This window comes from Teleopsis dalmanni, chromosome 1 (genome assembly GCF_002237135.1).
Source record: "Teleopsis dalmanni isolate 2A chromosome 1, ASM223713v2, whole genome shotgun sequence".
In the NCBI taxonomy this organism is placed as follows: Eukaryota; Metazoa; Arthropoda; class Insecta; order Diptera; family Diopsidae; genus Teleopsis; species Teleopsis dalmanni.
Genome location: NC_051846.1, coordinates 18677510 through 18691890, shown reverse-complemented (window position 1 = coordinate 18691890; position 14381 = coordinate 18677510). Strand labels below are relative to the sequence as shown.

General features: G+C 28.5%; 1 protein-coding gene across 1 annotated transcript in view; it reads left to right on the top strand.

Annotated features, from left to right (window-relative positions):
* The first annotated feature begins 241 nt into the window (after positions 1-241).
* Positions 242-14381, top strand: part of LOC119677740 — a 29430-nt gene continuing 15290 nt past the window's right edge. Inside the window, exons 1-4 of the mRNA XM_038089211.1 lie at positions 242-421; positions 12938-13101; positions 13323-13393; positions 13847-14074. Of these exons, the coding sequence (XP_037945139.1) occupies positions 242-421; positions 12938-13101; positions 13323-13393; positions 13847-14074 (643 nt within the window). The remainder of the gene's footprint in view (positions 422-12937; positions 13102-13322; positions 13394-13846; positions 14075-14381) is intronic.

Below are 14381 nucleotides of genomic sequence, written 5' to 3'. Positions count from 1 at the left end.
TTCGTTTGTGAATCCGGTGCAAAACGGACGTGCCAGCCGCAAGTTAGTGATAACCAGCTACAAGATATATTTAAGAATAGTTCTTAACTATCAGTAGTTGGCATCCTATCCTGTAACTGCATCATGGATGCATGAATTATATATGCATGCCTTAATCAAACTGTGAATTCTGTTTAAAGTCAAATCATAATTTTAGTGGTGATCTGGTGACACTGGTATTGCCAAGAGTACTAGCATTAAAATGCAGCAAGCAGAACCATTAGGGAAAAATAAGCCTGCTTCCGAAGACGTAACTATGCCAATAGTTTCAATGGAACGCATGCGAGCCAAACCTGGCATTTTACGTTTGGATGTCAATAAGCCAAGGCGTTCATCAGGTGGTTCTGTTGAGTTTCACCCACAGCCGCAAATTTTAAGAAGAGTAAGTATTTTGTTTAAATATTATTGTATTGACTTGGTTTTGTGAAAAAAAATATCTAGTTTTGAACATTACAAAAACAATTTAAGAATATTTATAAAAATATGTATAACTTTGAAAAATTAAATTTCGCTATGTACCGTCAATAGCTGCATTCGGATTCCTTAAACAATGTTATGATATATTTTAAAATGGTAACTGTGAATAGTGAATAATTACTGCAATATATTTAATATCCGGTTATATTATTCAATATTTATTTCATTAATTATATATTAATATGTTATTTATATTAATATTTTATTTTTATACGTATATCATTTTGAAAATTATTTGTTTTTCTTACAATACCTTCTATTTTTAGACTTTTTAGTAAAAAATTTTTACTATATATATCCTTGAGTTAGGAATCTTTATTCCATTTGGATTGAATGATTGTCAAGTTTTGTTCAATGGCTTTTATTTGTGTACGTGATTATTATTCAGAAAATATTGTTTTTAAATATATAGATTGTAATTTTATCATTTTTCACCAGGGACCGAAAATAACAGTTATTTTAAAATTTTTTATGAAAAAAAGCAGCAACAAAAAGTTGTCTAAACTCTTATTTAAGTAAATAGTTATCATTCTAACAACTTTTATCCCTAATATTATGCATGCTTTTTATATATGAGCGTTTTAAAATAAGACTTAAAAAATAGTAATTAAATTTGTATTAATTAAATTTATATTCATCAAAAATAATTATTATTATATGCAACTTATTTTTTCGCGCAGAAATTACTCTAAAAATTTGCTTTTTATTTTAAAACTCAAAAATAACTGATATACTTGCGTTTTATAATATAAAAATCAAGAGTATCGCGCAAATTCTGCGCACCAACCCTTTAAAACATTTTCTATGGAATTATAAAAACAACTACCTTGCATGAAAATTGCATTTTATATTTTCATTTTAAAAATATCGCGCAGAATTTACACGATATTCTTGATTTTTATATTATACTAGCGGACCGACAGATGTTGTCTTGCATGATATACTAACCGATTAGGATATTAAACAAAGTAAGAAATGAAAGACATTTATTATTCTATATTTTGAAATAACATCAACTTTTCTAAAAACAATTCGTAATAATCAATAATGTTTGTTTAATTTCATCTTAATGCGAGTTCATAAACAATATTTTTAGTCAATTCTTGAGGAGTATAAATAAATAAACTTGACGGATTTCCAGCGCGAGAACACGCTACATATAATTGGCCATGTGAAAAGTCCTGATTTTCTAGATCTATCCCACAAATCGATATTGTTTAACCTTGTGATTTATTAATAGTCATGGCAAATGCCAAGCGGATTGGAAATTGCAGACGTCTGAATTTAATAGGTGAGTCTGAAGGCATCACCTTCAAATTTGCCATTCAAAATTGTAGCTTTAAGTAAATTTCCCATAATTTTTTTATGACTAATCTCGTCCCGTTGCATAGATTAGGTGCATTTAAATTCCGCAGCATAATTATAGGTGAGCCAAATTTTAATCTTAAGTTATGTGGTGGCATTCCTGGTAAATCCAGCGAATTCAAAAATTCAACAGGATAGTTGAACGATTCATTTTACAGACTTTAAACTTTTTAAACAAATCAAAGTAAGCATGAATAAGTTTTAAATGTCTAATATAAATGTATATGGATACCAAAAAACTGTATAATAATTAAAAAAACATTATCCAGTGGTCCAAATTGTGAATCTAAACCATCCTTGAAACCACTTGAACACACACAAAAAATTTCATCAAAATCGGTTCAGCCGTCTAGGAGGAGTTCACTGTCAACACACGTACAGAAGAATTATATATGTAAAGAAGATAACGCAAGTAAACCAGTTATTTGTGAGTTTTAAAATAAAAAGCAAATTTTAAAAGTTATTTCTGCGCGAAAAAATAAGAGGCATATAATAATAATTATTTTTGATGAATATAATAAAAATCAAATTTAATTATTATTTTTTGAGTTTTATTTTAAAATGCAAATAATAACAGCTATAAGATGATTTTTATTTTTTTATGAGAACTGTTACGGTCCCTGTTTTTCACATTAGCACTATTGCCTATAGATTAAAGTTGAATTCAAAAGTTAAAACACTTTTAACTTTGAATAACAAAAATTTGTTTGAGATGCTTTTATTAAACCGATTTTTATTTAACCAATATACCTTATTTAAAATCAATTTAGCTTGTATTTTATTAGATTTGATTTGCTATATCAGATAGGTTTGGCTTTTTTCTAAATATATTGCTTATAATTTTTACGATATATTTTGTGTACCAATAATATAAGTAATTGGTAATAAGACATGAGTAGGTATCATGTCTTAACGCCAATGTGACTTGGTTTAATTGATTTGTGTTTATCATCCATCTTACAACTTCATTTTTATTTATTTATGTAAATTAAAATTTTTCATATGCAAATTTTCAATTGAAATAGCAGTTTGATTTAGCATTACCACATGTTTAAATAAAGCATTTTCTATTAATAAATCGGTAGTAAATATCAAAAAACAATTGAACCAAAGACTCTTCCTTGAGGTATTCCAGAATTAACTTTACAGAAAAAATAACTATACATATTATATAATAGTATATACGTAATTTTATATAAGAGTCGTTTGTACCCGTAAACCCAATACTTGAACACACTATTTCGTATTCTTACTGCCCTACTTATAAAGAAATATGCTGCCATGAACTTGTGATCGGTATTTAATTTTGATTTACTTAATACTTAATACTTAATAAACATCGAGTCTGTTATATAAAAACTAATCGGCATACACGTCTCTTTCGGTACCGATAAAAGTAAGTTTATGCTTGTTTCATAAGCAGAAGTCACTAAATCTATTATGAATTTTGATAAAATCGTTTGAAGTTGCTTCCATTGTCTAAAGTATCTTGACAACTTTGAATGTCATTTTTCACTTTTATGTTTTGGTATAGCTTACTGGTGATTTCACCGACCTCAATATCCGTTTCGTGTATTTCTCTTTGAAGTTGAACTTTTATTTTTGCTCTGAACTAGAATCCACGGTTAGAGTTAAAGTGAATTTTGTATCAAAGAATGAACTAGACTATATAATGAAGGTAAACAACAAAACAACTCTCATAATTGAACTTAAATTTTGTATCAGTTCAAAGTTCATCAAAGCATTAAAACAGAAATGCAAACTAAATATAGTAACGAAAATTACTCGACATGGAAATAGAAATAATATGGACCTTAAAGTCTTTAAAAATTAAATTTAACTGCACATACTTAAAGCTGTAAAACATTTATATAATGATTATATGACTGTAAATATTTGTAGGAAAGAACTGGATATTACTTTAAAAGCTACTCATACTTGGTGTACCTTTCCAAGATAGCAATAATGTGTTAAATAAGACTAGAATAAACTAATATAACGAATTAAAAAATAATTGATATACTAACACATTATTAGATAAGCAATCACCATTCCCTTGAGATTGAGAACTTTGCATAACAATGGTGGTATTAAACTATTTAAAAAATGTCAGGGAATAAAGGAAACTGAATAAACAGAAATTGCATTTAATATTAAATTCCGCATTTAAATGCTGCAACGCCCGCAGGTATCGAAATGGAAACGGAGTTCAACCAACACCACCAGCACCACCAACGCCACCATAGTCACTGCAACACTGCAGCACTGTACGCTGCAAGCTGTAAGCTGTTGTGACGTGACAAAATGAGTGCACAGCACAACATAAATTATTCATTTTCTTCGTTCCTATAAACTATAATATTGATATTTCAATATGCTGTAGCACAGTGACTATGTACAAGGATGAACTCTGTCCATTGACTGGTTTGGGACGTTTGCCATTACACTGAAATACTTTAATTACAGCGCGTGAAGCGATGTTGTGCGGAAGCGAAAAAATTTTAATTGGAATTAAGTGTAAAAAAGTTATTTCTTTCAATTGGGATATACCCAAGTATATCTTAAGTGCGCTAGTTAAGAATACTTTTTTTTAATCCGATAAACCAAGTCACAAGTGCATTGGTGTAGCAAAAATCATGATAAGTACAAGGGTAAAGAGAAAGTTCAGCATGTAATAGATTTTTTACAACTTAAATACATAAATAAAATATTTAATTATGCATAAAATTTTATGTGAACAATAAAAGCTCATGAAGCTTTCAATAAAGTTTTAGGCACTTTTTTTATTCGTTTCTACGGCATATTTGCTTTTCGATCATTAAGTTGAGACTTTTGTCATCATTAATCAAACGTGACGAACCTTAACGGATTGTAAGTGGTGAGATAAAATCATTTTAATGTCCATAATGAACGAATAAAGTTGTACAACGACAGCACAACCAAAAAGGACATCAAACTGTCTTCGGTTTGTGCTGAAGTGCTTGCGCGAAAATTTTTGTGTATCTCAACTTCGTTTGTTATTCGTCTTTAATGAATTAACATTGAATGTTGAGCGTTGAACGTTGACAAGCCTTTTTTATATATATATATATATTTAATTTTCGAGTTCTGTAGTTTTGTTGTCTTGTTGTCTTGTAATAGCGATGTACCTGTTTATGAGAAATGATTAAAATCACTTAAGCAAAACTGTTTGTAGTTGCTTGGTTTTAAGCGCAACAATTTAGAGTATTCATCGGCTCGTGGTTATTAAACAGAATTAAACTATATTTATAAGGCTATATATCCACCTATATGTACCATATCTTAAGTTTTTACAATACCACATCTTCTTCTTATACAGTAAATTCATATTTTCTACTGATGTACTTAACGTAGGAAGGTATATAGTAGATATATAAAGAAATATGTACGAAAATTAACCCAAGCTGATGAGACGTAGACAAGTCTGTGTTGCTTATGTGAGCTGTAGTTCAATGTTCAATGTTCCTATAATGGACACAAGTCACACAGACAAGCGTATGCTTGCACAACACTCATTGTATTGTCCTCAACTTTTTCTATTCGTACCCTAATAACACATTCATTTTCAAGTACCACTCCTAAATAAATGAGCTTTCCAAGTTTTTTGTGCAAAACATTTATTAAGTCACAGAGAAATGAAGAATGGCGACAGCTCATTGTACAAATTTTACGGTCAACTTTTGTAGGCCTTTTAACAATTGACAATAATCTCAAGGTTTGAAAAGCTTTACAGTTCTTATTCTAACAAAAAAATAATGATTGTTGCCCATCTGACACTTCAAAAAGTAAAATGAAAGTAGAAAAAAATTAATTTTTATTAATTAAACTTAACTAAAATAAATTTGAAACAAGTAAAAAGTTAAGCGGCTTACTTAAGTTAATCGATATGAACTAATGACAGAATGTTTAAAGAGTTTCCTTTTTGCATAATTCCCCTACTACAGATTGTTTGTACTTACATTGACATTCAAAATATTTTCATTCCTCATTGAGAATATGTAGTTATTCTAAATTGAGTAGAAACTCAAAAATTTTTATGGTATCAAAGTAATGGTAAAATAGGATATCTTGGAAAGATAAGTTTGCCAAATTAAATTAGCATTAAAAAATTTATCAAAATACAAGTAACAAAAGTCGATAATGAAATGAAATTCGATAGAAATATGTTATTAAATTGAATTCCTTTTTTTTTTAAATTTTGCAGTACTTTTGTACAATAAGTATTCCAAATTATTATTGAATTGTTTTTAAATAATTTTCTGAATTACAGCTTTCAACCAAAACAATTCTAACAAAGGTTCAGTAAAATACAATAAGAACGTGTAAAGACTAAATGCTCGTATTTAAAGTATTTAAAAAAAATAGAAACAGCTTATCTATCTAATAATTTAGTTCAATCATTTTATTCATAGTTTTGCACTCCTAGCTGTTTCGACATAATTTATTAGTATAGCGATGACAAACCCAGTTGTCGCAGTCTTCTGCAAGGAATACTATAGATCCAGCGAAGGCGGGATAACGTGTAATATCGACTGAACGAATGCGAATTAAGTGCAAAATATTCGATTAAGGAAGTGTGTTTTCATGTTACAACGCTTTAAGGTGTTGGCCAATATCCTTTCTACCCACATGCTGCATTATAAATGAATTTACCTCTATGTTCTCAATTTTAACAAGAAAGACACAAACGTTTGCCCTGTTCACTCCACTAACTATTGCCGGCGAACATGCAAAAACGGCCAGCGCTAAGACATAAAAGCAAAAAACTCCTTTAATTAAAAAGGATTAGGACGACATATGAGTTCGTTAATAAATTAGAACACATTGACTTATTAACTTTAATTTAATAGAAACATTCTAATGGAAAATAGAATGTAGGTTAATGATACAAGTCTGTAGAGACATAAAATATTTAAAGTTTGCAAACATTTCTAGTCATGCTTTAAACTAATATTATTTTCTAAGCAAAAAACCATATTCGTATCAATATGTTTTCTTATCGTGCGTACCGCATTTGCCAGAAAACGACACAATATCCGTTTCAACAGCCATTTTTCCTTTTCTTCTTCCGGCTTCAAGCGCAAACGTCTTTTATACTTTGATGTCTTTTGGCGCCCTTCCTGGCAGTTTTGTGTGTGGGTTCGCATAAATTTGATGGGAATGCCAAACTGCGGGCGATTGCTATGAAATATTTATGAGTATTTCGCACATTGGGAAAACAACCGTTTAAGTTACATAGATGCGAGCAGATATGAACATATAATACTAAAAATACTTATAAATGTGTCCATGGCTGCATGAATTTATTTGTGCATAAATTTAACAAACTTCCTATTTATATAATAAGCCAATTTTCATGATTTAAGGGTAGAACACTTTTATACGAAGACATATTTTAAAAGTTATTATTTCTCATTCTTTTTCAGTCAGTTTTCCTTTAAATTTCATTCAAACGTATACAGGATATATGTTACACATATGTACTTGTATATTAAAATATCTGCACCTATAAGTGTTATTGTGTTTATCACTCGTATTTTGAGAAACACGCCAAAATATTATGCAATTCATAATAAATGAGCAACATTTTCTTCATTAGAAAATATTTCTTTCGTGGTGCTCAGCTGGGTGCCCACTTAATTTCTTTTTTCGGTGTACTTGAAGTACAAAATTGAGTTAAGGTTAAAGAAGTCATTTGGTTTTATTAAGATAATGAAACACTCTTGGTTTCACTACCTATGGCATATTAAATTTATACGAAATATTGTATGCTTTAAAAAATGTCATACCCAGTTATTAGTCATGCCTGGAAAGGTAGTAATGATGGAACGCATTATTTAAAAAGAATCGATGGTAGTATGTAATTCACGAGCGTGATCTTAAATTAAGAACTCTTCCACAAAAGGCATTCTAATTTTTGTTTACCAAGGTGAATTCATAAAGTTCAGTTAAAATACGTTGCAGTACAAAAGATCTGCAAAATCGCCGTACAAAGTTTATTTACGTTCATAATTTAAGCTTAAAGCACTAAACTAACAATTGCTACATATTAGGTTTGCTTAGATTAAAGTTTTGAAGATTATAGTCATAAAAATATTTTATTAAATATGTATCAGTAGATGACTCGTAAAGTAGCCCATAATTCAAATCACAAATTTGCTGTCATGATTACGTTTAGTAAAACTACAGATGGTCGAATATAGTTAGGTACATAAAATTTGAACATAAATATGATACTAAGGTTCGTTGTGCACCAGTTGAGAAAAAATGACTCGAGATCCATAATTTTGATAAAGCATGGATACCTCACAAAGAGAACATATACAACCGCAAAATGCAACTAAGAATGTTGCACATTATTTATGCCTCTTATAATTTAATAATTAAACTTAATTCAACAATTAATTTATTAGAGACAAAATGAGGACTTAGACCAAGACCAAATTATTTATCAAAATAATATTAATGAAAATTTTAAAAATTAAGAACCAGTATCAGAAGTAGAAAAATAAATCCATGTGAATATATTTACTGTACTTTTCTTTTATAACCATTTATTAAATATTTGAGAATAATAATTATATAAATTATTCTATATAAAAAATGTTCAAAAGTATCATAGATGTAAGTTTGAAGGGTTTTTAACCTCACTCAACCTGAATCAAAGATTAAAAGTTCAGTGATATTTGACTTATTTTAAACACAAAAATAAATATAACAAAAATGTTGTGTGTGATGAAAAGAAAAAAAATTACTTGAAATCACACGTCGCAAGTCTAATATAAAAATGTTACTTTTTTAACTAAAATGTTCCCAACGGATGACAAATCTAGAAAAAATGAAAATTGTTCGCACTGTCATAAACACGTGCTTGAAATATGACATATTTTATCACATTTCACGCACAAACGCAATTGAGTGAAGCAGTGGCATTACAGTGAAACCAACACACTCCTTGTGTATTGCGAGAACATCAAAAATAAAGAGGATCATTCTAAAAAGCAGAGAATAAATTTCTTTTTAGTATGCATGGAAAAAAGTCTTGATAATTTTATCGGAATATAAAATTACTTACCTCAGTTGAATCTGTAAAAATTTGGGAAAAATCACAAACACGTCAAAATCATGTCTTCAAACTTGAACAACAATGCCGAGAAGAATGGTACGTAGTTATGGCCTTTTCCGGTCACAAACGTTTGTATCGAAAACTAAAAATATTTTAAAATAACATTAATAATTAATTTCTAAATTTACATAAAATAATATAAAAAATGCGTCTAATTCACTTTACCGTCCATGCTAAATAAATAGATAGACAAAATAGAACAGGAATGATTCCAGATCAAAAGAATATTATTCCAAATTTGCTCAAAGGTATTTTAATTTTAATAAGGCGTGGTAGTGTATCACTATTAAAATGACGTTAAGTTATTCTTAAAAGTAAAACAATCACTATATATTTACATGTATAACTAATAAAAGTATTAAATAAAAAGAAATATTGTTTTTGCATTATTTTTAACAACGCTTGCATGTCTGCTTTCATTTACATATCTATATAACATATAGTAGTTCATTTGCATTTAGTTCAGTCAGCAAATAAACTTTCGAACTTTAAATTTTCGTATGAGTGAAAGTGTACGATACAAAATCATGGCTACACATACACTAATACGTTTTTTGTGCTATTTTTTTTTTCAAATACACGCTCTAGTCCATTCAGGTTTTCAGAAAGATATGCTAGCAGACAAATGATAAAATATCATACCCGCGGCCCTACTACAGCCAAACCTGATAATCTACATGAGCCAAATAAACAAGCACACACACACACACACACACACAAACTCGGTCGCTCCAATACATACCAAGCCGGTAGTAAAACGGACGACGTGAGCGCTTAATGAAGGTTATTCGAAACGCTTAACGCGCACAGCGAGTTTTTCACAAATTTAATTTTTATAAGTTGCTCATTCGTCTTTGTTACAAATTTCTTTGGTAGCTGCTCTTACTTTTGCATACCTTTGTGTATGTAAATTATCCTTTCACATCACATCCCACGGTTGCCGAAGTACGCTTGAGTGTGTGTGGTAGCGTGAGACAAATGGGTGCGCACACGGTTTTGCTATTTTTGCTGGAGTTTGAGTGATTTTGGAATCACATTTGGGCTCGTTTTGAATAGACAATTTTACATATATATATTTTTATATTATTTTTTATTTTGCAATATGGAATGGTTTTCATTCATATTCATTCATTATTAGTAAAATTAATTCAATGTTGAGAATGAAAAAATTGAATTGTCCTTAGGTGTTCTGACCAATGCTTGTGTGATTTTAGTCTTTCTAATCAACTGCTCGAGCTCGCGTCTCAGTGACTTTTGACTGTTTTGACTTAAATCAAACTTTTGTTAGTTACAACCTCATAAAAGTACAACGGATACGGAAGTGAACAAATAATTTTTTAATAATAAAAAAATATCGAATTTATTTACATGAGCAATTTTATATAAATTGAAACTTGTGGTATAATTTGTGCTGTAATAATATAGATAATAATAATAATAAGTAGACAGTATAAAAAAAAATTTTATTTTAAATATAAATTACTATTGATTTTAAAAAATAATAATCTTTAAGTGATTAATTACATCAAAAATAAAAAGACATTAAAAAGATAACTAAAATATATTCCAAATCGTTAAATCAAATCTACGATATTTATAACTTTTTTACTAAAATTAAATATACAAATGAACAAATTTTTCAACGAAACTGCGACACAAATGATATATTAATAAAATCAATATTACTTAATAGTTACGAAGAATATATATATAAGTATATTCATGTCACAATTATAATTCTAAGCAACTTAAATACATATATTATTACTTTTTTTAAATCTTTTCCTAAATTTTATATATTATATATATAAATATATATATATAATTTATAATAGAACAAATTAATTGACCTCCATTTATAATAAACAATTTAACCTTAATATAGTAACCTAAAATATATATATTATATATGCTTAAAATAAAAATTTAAATAGAATTACAAAAAGGAATTTTTCTCTGACATAGAAATTAATAAAATCACAATCACAAGAAACATTTGATACCAATTGAAATACTATCAATACTACCAATAAAAATAAGATAACAATTAGAATGTAGTATTCACTATTTACTAACAAAATTATCTTATCTATATATTTAAATATGATAAGAATGGGCGTTATATATTGGAATCAACTAGTTTTGTTTCAAAATTATTTACAAAAATTCTTTGTGTCATTTCATTCTGTAACTAATAATTAATGAATTCTCCAAATATCTGGAAATAAGCGAATAATTCCAATTGTTGAAACTGTCTGATAGGTCAATACTTCATTTACATCAAATAGAATACTGAAAAATAAGAATAGTTAAAATTATCTCAACATTTGAAACTCTGTTATTATTTTTTTTTTATTTATAAATGTAAATTACTTTCATAAATTTACAAAATATAGAATAAAGCAGTATTTCATATATAATTTCAAAAAAAGTTTAATTATATTTTTATCTAACAGTATTTAATGCTTTCGAATTCAAATCGATCAATGTGCAACGTACAGTCCTACTTTAATACAAACTCTACACAATAATGTGATAATGAGGTTTGTTAATCTGAAAACAGTCTCAAAAGTTCGCAAACGAAAAGCGCAAGAAAATTTCTTCATATTATCAATAATTTTTTGTTTTTCAGTATCATTCTGTTAGGTTTCAATAAATAAATTCAAAAGTTTGGGATTAACTTAAGATCTAAATATTAAATATGAGCATTCTGTACTAGTTATAACTTCATTCTATGATATAAAACTCTTTCCAACCAAATACGTTGTCATATCTGGTAAATACTTATTTCATTACTTTCATTTAATCCAATGAATGTTGACTCCAACTTTTCTTTTCTTTAGAGAAAATAATAATATTTTTAATAATTATTAATTTCATCAATCACAAAACAGTGCCCAAGTTCCATCGAAAATAGGATATCGATCACAAAACAATGCCTTAATACAAAACATATTTTAAACTTCACAGTACAGAAACTTGATGTATAATTTTATTGTACAAAATCGAATATGTTTTCAAAATCAAACTAAATCAAATCACTGAAAAAAACTTAATAGTTAACGAGATTATCAAAATATCAAAAGTAATTCTTAAACAAGGAAATGATACGCGGAAACCTCTTTAAAATCTACACAATTAAATTGACACAATTGGGGAACGTTAAGGACGTATCAGGAATGGAGTTAAACCACTTCTTAGATTCGAAACGGCGTTGATATCTTACATGATGCCTACAATACATTCACATATAAGTCGTGCCCTATCTTGCATCGTTCGGGACCAATGGGTCTGTATTTGGCTTATGGCTCACACTCTACTCAATGTTTCTAATAATAATAACAGTTATTAGTGAACATTGGGTTTTTACCGAATTCTGTACTTTTGACTGTGTTGTATTTATTAAGAAGTGTCTAATGAAGTGTTTAATTATTTTGTTTCTATTTTATATATTTAGCTGGAACTTTTATGATTTCTTTTTTACTTTCTTACTGCATTTAGGTACCTAGTTGTTTATTTTAATGCTTAGATTTGAGTGACGTTGAGCACTAATTACTTCCAAAAATGAAATAAATGAATTTACTTTACATATGTTATAAAACTTTCAGTCTGTAACTTAATCACTATAAACATAAAATTATGATGATTTTATAAAATCAATACTACTTACGATTTTATTAGTATCACAAAAATATATCACAAATTAATTTTAAATAACTAACAATTATTAAACAAAAACACTAATATAAACATAAAAAAGCACAGGTAAATCAATTTCATTTAAGTTTGGAACAGTCGCTTTGGTAAGCAACATCACAAAAATTTTCAAAAACAAAACTGATTGAAAGACTAAGTAAAAAAGAAAATAAGAAATTCAATTTACAATTCAATTAATTTTATACTGAATAGGATACTGGATCGCCGAGCGGAGTTACTTCTCCTCATCAGCAATTATCGGTGACTTGGGCAACACCTTGCAACGAGAATGCACCAAAATTAAAATTCAAATCAACTTCATACTATGCAGACGCAAGTTTAGCGGAAGCAATCAGTCCTAGCAATAGAGAAGGAAGGTACATTCCCAGTTATTACAAGTACGAAGACATTGAACTTTTGCACAACTGCACTTTTTGCACAATGACATATCTGTAAATATTTAAAGTGGCAAATAAGTATAGCAAGTTACAATTGTTGATTAGTTGCAAATAATATTTAAAATTTTGGAATCCGTAATTATAAAAATCTAGTATTATTTTGCTTTGTACTCATATCGTAAAAACTTGTATATTTAAAGGGCGAATAAAGCACAGGAGGATAAACTTTATGAGCCTGGCAGCAATCTAACAAGCCCAGTGGATACAATTGGTGAGTTTCTAAAATTAAGAATATTATTTAAACTAATGTCCATAATGAATCCAAAACAAATTATCAAGTAATAGTGGTATGCGTTGTAATTCGACTGCCTTTCTAATAACTTAAATTCTTTGTTTCTATGGAGTTTTGATTTTCACATTTTATTGCGTCAGAATTTAATTTGATTTAAAGCACGTAATCGAGACGTAGCTACTTGGTAAGCATTAAGTCTTGGCAGACGAGTAAAGTTGATCTGAACATCCACATTTATGGTTTTATGGTTCTGTTTGGGTGTTATGGTTACTCACACCCAAACTGACTTTTATTTCTACTTTTCATTTACTGCTATCATACCATAAAAAATTTTTTTCTTTTTACAAATACCATCCACATCTTTTCTTAATCGAAAATGAACAATCGTATTTTTTGTACAACTTTCGTTTATTTGGTATCTTCTACACTAAGATTTTCCTTTAACATGTCACTGTGATGAAGACAAAAACAACGAAAGTGATGTTGATGATGATGAGGACTACTCAATTTCTGTCTCGGCGATAATGCAGAGACGTGCCAGTGTACGTGGTAATCGAAGTAAACGCGGGAGTCGCAATTCAAGAAGAGCTTCCAGTCCAATGGATCACGTTTTAGATAGTGCTGAGCGACGACGCTCTAGTGTTTATACAACTAGTTCAGGTGAGTGGTTTTATACAAATAAATTCACAAGTATAAATATTGAATTAAATCTTTATGGCAAATAAAAAAACATTAAATATAATTTAAAAATATTTAGTTTTATTACAATATCTATAAGAAAGTATTATTTTATCATTTAACAGTAAAAAAATTTCTCAAATCTATAAAGATAACATAAGTACTTATTATATACAGTATAAATTAAATTCAAACAAAGTTTATATTATTAGCACCACACTTTACGTTTAAAGTCAATAAAATGCTTAAAAGCGGTACCTTGACATTTTCATTTAGTAATTTTGAGTTT